We start from the raw sequence: 2085 nt of genomic DNA, 5'->3' as shown, positions 1-2085 counted from the left end.
TTTTTACAAAAGTTGAGGTTTTTCCTAATTTTTTTCAGCACGTGTAAAAAAATCAGCATAAATAGTTGAACTTTTTTTTTCAAAGAAACCCTACATTTATAATTAGAGGCTGTAATGTAAATCAGGATTTAAGCAGTAATGCAGAAGGACCTGCTACCTGCATATCCTACTACTGCAGTCTGCAAGGTGAGACAGAAGAAAGTCTTTCCCGGTAGTGGTGCAGTCAAAGGTGGTCATTTAAATGCAACCCAATCAATTATCATAATGTCATTGCACTCTTGAACGTATGATTGCATTGTCGCTTTACAGTCTTCAGGGACCCACACTGAATTGGATGTTTGCATCCAACCGGAGGGCCTCTTTTTGTTTTCTCAACAGTGAGGTGTCAACCTATCCTGCTAACGGGGAGGGTGGGGGCGGAGGCTAGCATGTAAAAATTCTCTGACGAGCAGCAAACGCATGCAATAAAAGGAAAAGTCGTCGTTCAAATTAGCCAATGGCGGCCTGAGAAGGACGTGTTGCTGCTCTCAAGGTCCGTAGGGGGCGGTGCTGGCCAGTGAGGACCGTCCCCTCAATACCACCTGGTTTGGTTGCACACAAGCTGCAGTTTCAGTTTGTTTTATTCACCATTTTGAGTAGCTGAAGGTAAAAAATAAGAATATTTGTGTTTGGTGAGCGAAACCTGGACGTCCTCTTATTTTCACGCGCTAGCTCGGACGGTGGAGTCGCGCGGCAGCCTCGCGCCTCTCGGTGTTGTGCAGAGCGGGAATCTTATTTCTTTTACCCCCCCTCCCTGTTCTTTTTCTTCTCCCGTCTCTAACCTCCACAGTATTCCTGCAAAATGTCAAGACCAGTGAGGTAGGTGTGCTCGTTTCGTCCCGTTCTCTTTCTGTGAGTTAAATAACGCCACTCGTTGTCTGGCTTCACCGATAACATGCACGCTCTCCACCATGTTGGCCTTAATGAGGCGCCAATGGATTCATTTCATGAAAAAATAATGGAGGTGTGTTACTGAGTGTTTTTCCTGTGGGCACGCTCTCTTTCTAACATGGATCCCAGCGGGGTGGTCTGCACGCGCAACCCGCCGCTGCGTCGTGTCTGTCTGCTGCTTTTCAAGCGGATCCATGATGAGTATTGTTGACTCTCATGTAGGCCAAGCGTAACATTCATCGGTGTGATTCAGCCAGCTCTGGTCGGTTAAACCGGGCCTGGCGATATTTTTCCCTCCGTTAGCTGAGAATGAGAATATGGCTACCCATTCATCCAGGGGAGGTTCTAACACGCAGCCAAGTAGCCCCCCCTCGCCATAGAGGGAGAAAAAAAAATCCCCGGAGTAGGTGGTGGTTGGCCTAAGGATTTGATCTTGTTAGCGCGCGTGCTGGTCATGTCGGTGCAGCACTCGCATTATTGTCGCTTTCACAGCTTTTTTTGTGCTAAGGTAATACGCAGCCGGGTTATGTTGTACAAAAATGTCGTCGTCGTGAGGGTTGAAGGGGGTGGGGGGAGAGGAAAAAAACGAGCGGGTACATTTTCAGCGCTGTAAATTAACACTGCTGGCTGATGTCACGAGGAGGCGGAGATGTACAAAAAGTCACCACACCCCCTCCGTCCCCCTCCGCCCCTCCAGCGCCAGATCCCTGCTGTGATGGCAGGGCATGAGGTGTCCCTGCGCTCTTTAATCCAAATTAAAATGCCCTCCAGCTTGATTAGAAGCCAGTTTGTCCCGACATACTTTAGTCTTTAAATCTTTTTTTTCTTCTGGAATCTAAGTGATGTGTTTTTTTGTTTGTTTAGCAGTACTTTGGAATAACTGTTTGCGTTTTTTGTTTTATTGAGCAACTTCTTTTGCAGTTTGTCATAATTATAAGTGTATCGACCCAGCTTTCATTGACTATCCTCCGTTTTAATTCTTTCTAAGCGCTACAAGATGCCAGAGTTAATTTTGAAAGCGCATTTTAGTTTTAGTCAATTTAGTAATCTTAGTAGTCTTTTTAGTGATACAGTGGATCCCCATCTATTTGCGGTTCATTCTTTTTCTATGGAATGTAACTAGAAAATGTGTCTGTATATATATATATATATATA

The 2085-nt window shown here is 45.4% G+C and overlaps 1 protein-coding gene across 1 annotated transcript in view; it reads left to right on the top strand.

Annotated features, from left to right (window-relative positions):
* The first annotated feature begins 547 nt into the window (after positions 1-547).
* The window catches only part of nucks1a (nuclear casein kinase and cyclin-dependent kinase substrate 1a), a 19148-nt gene continuing 17610 nt past the window's right edge, over positions 548-2085 (top strand). The window contains exon 1 of the mRNA XM_008410259.2: positions 548-858. Coding sequence (XP_008408481.1) covers positions 842-858 — 17 coding nt within the window. The 5' untranslated portion in view covers positions 548-841. The remainder of the gene's footprint in view (positions 859-2085) is intronic.

The sequence above is a fragment of the Poecilia reticulata genome, linkage group LG5 (genome assembly GCF_000633615.1).
Source record: "Poecilia reticulata strain Guanapo linkage group LG5, Guppy_female_1.0+MT, whole genome shotgun sequence".
Classification (NCBI taxonomy): Eukaryota; Metazoa; Chordata; class Actinopteri; order Cyprinodontiformes; family Poeciliidae; genus Poecilia; species Poecilia reticulata.
This window is presented reverse-complemented; position numbering and strand designations above follow the sequence as displayed.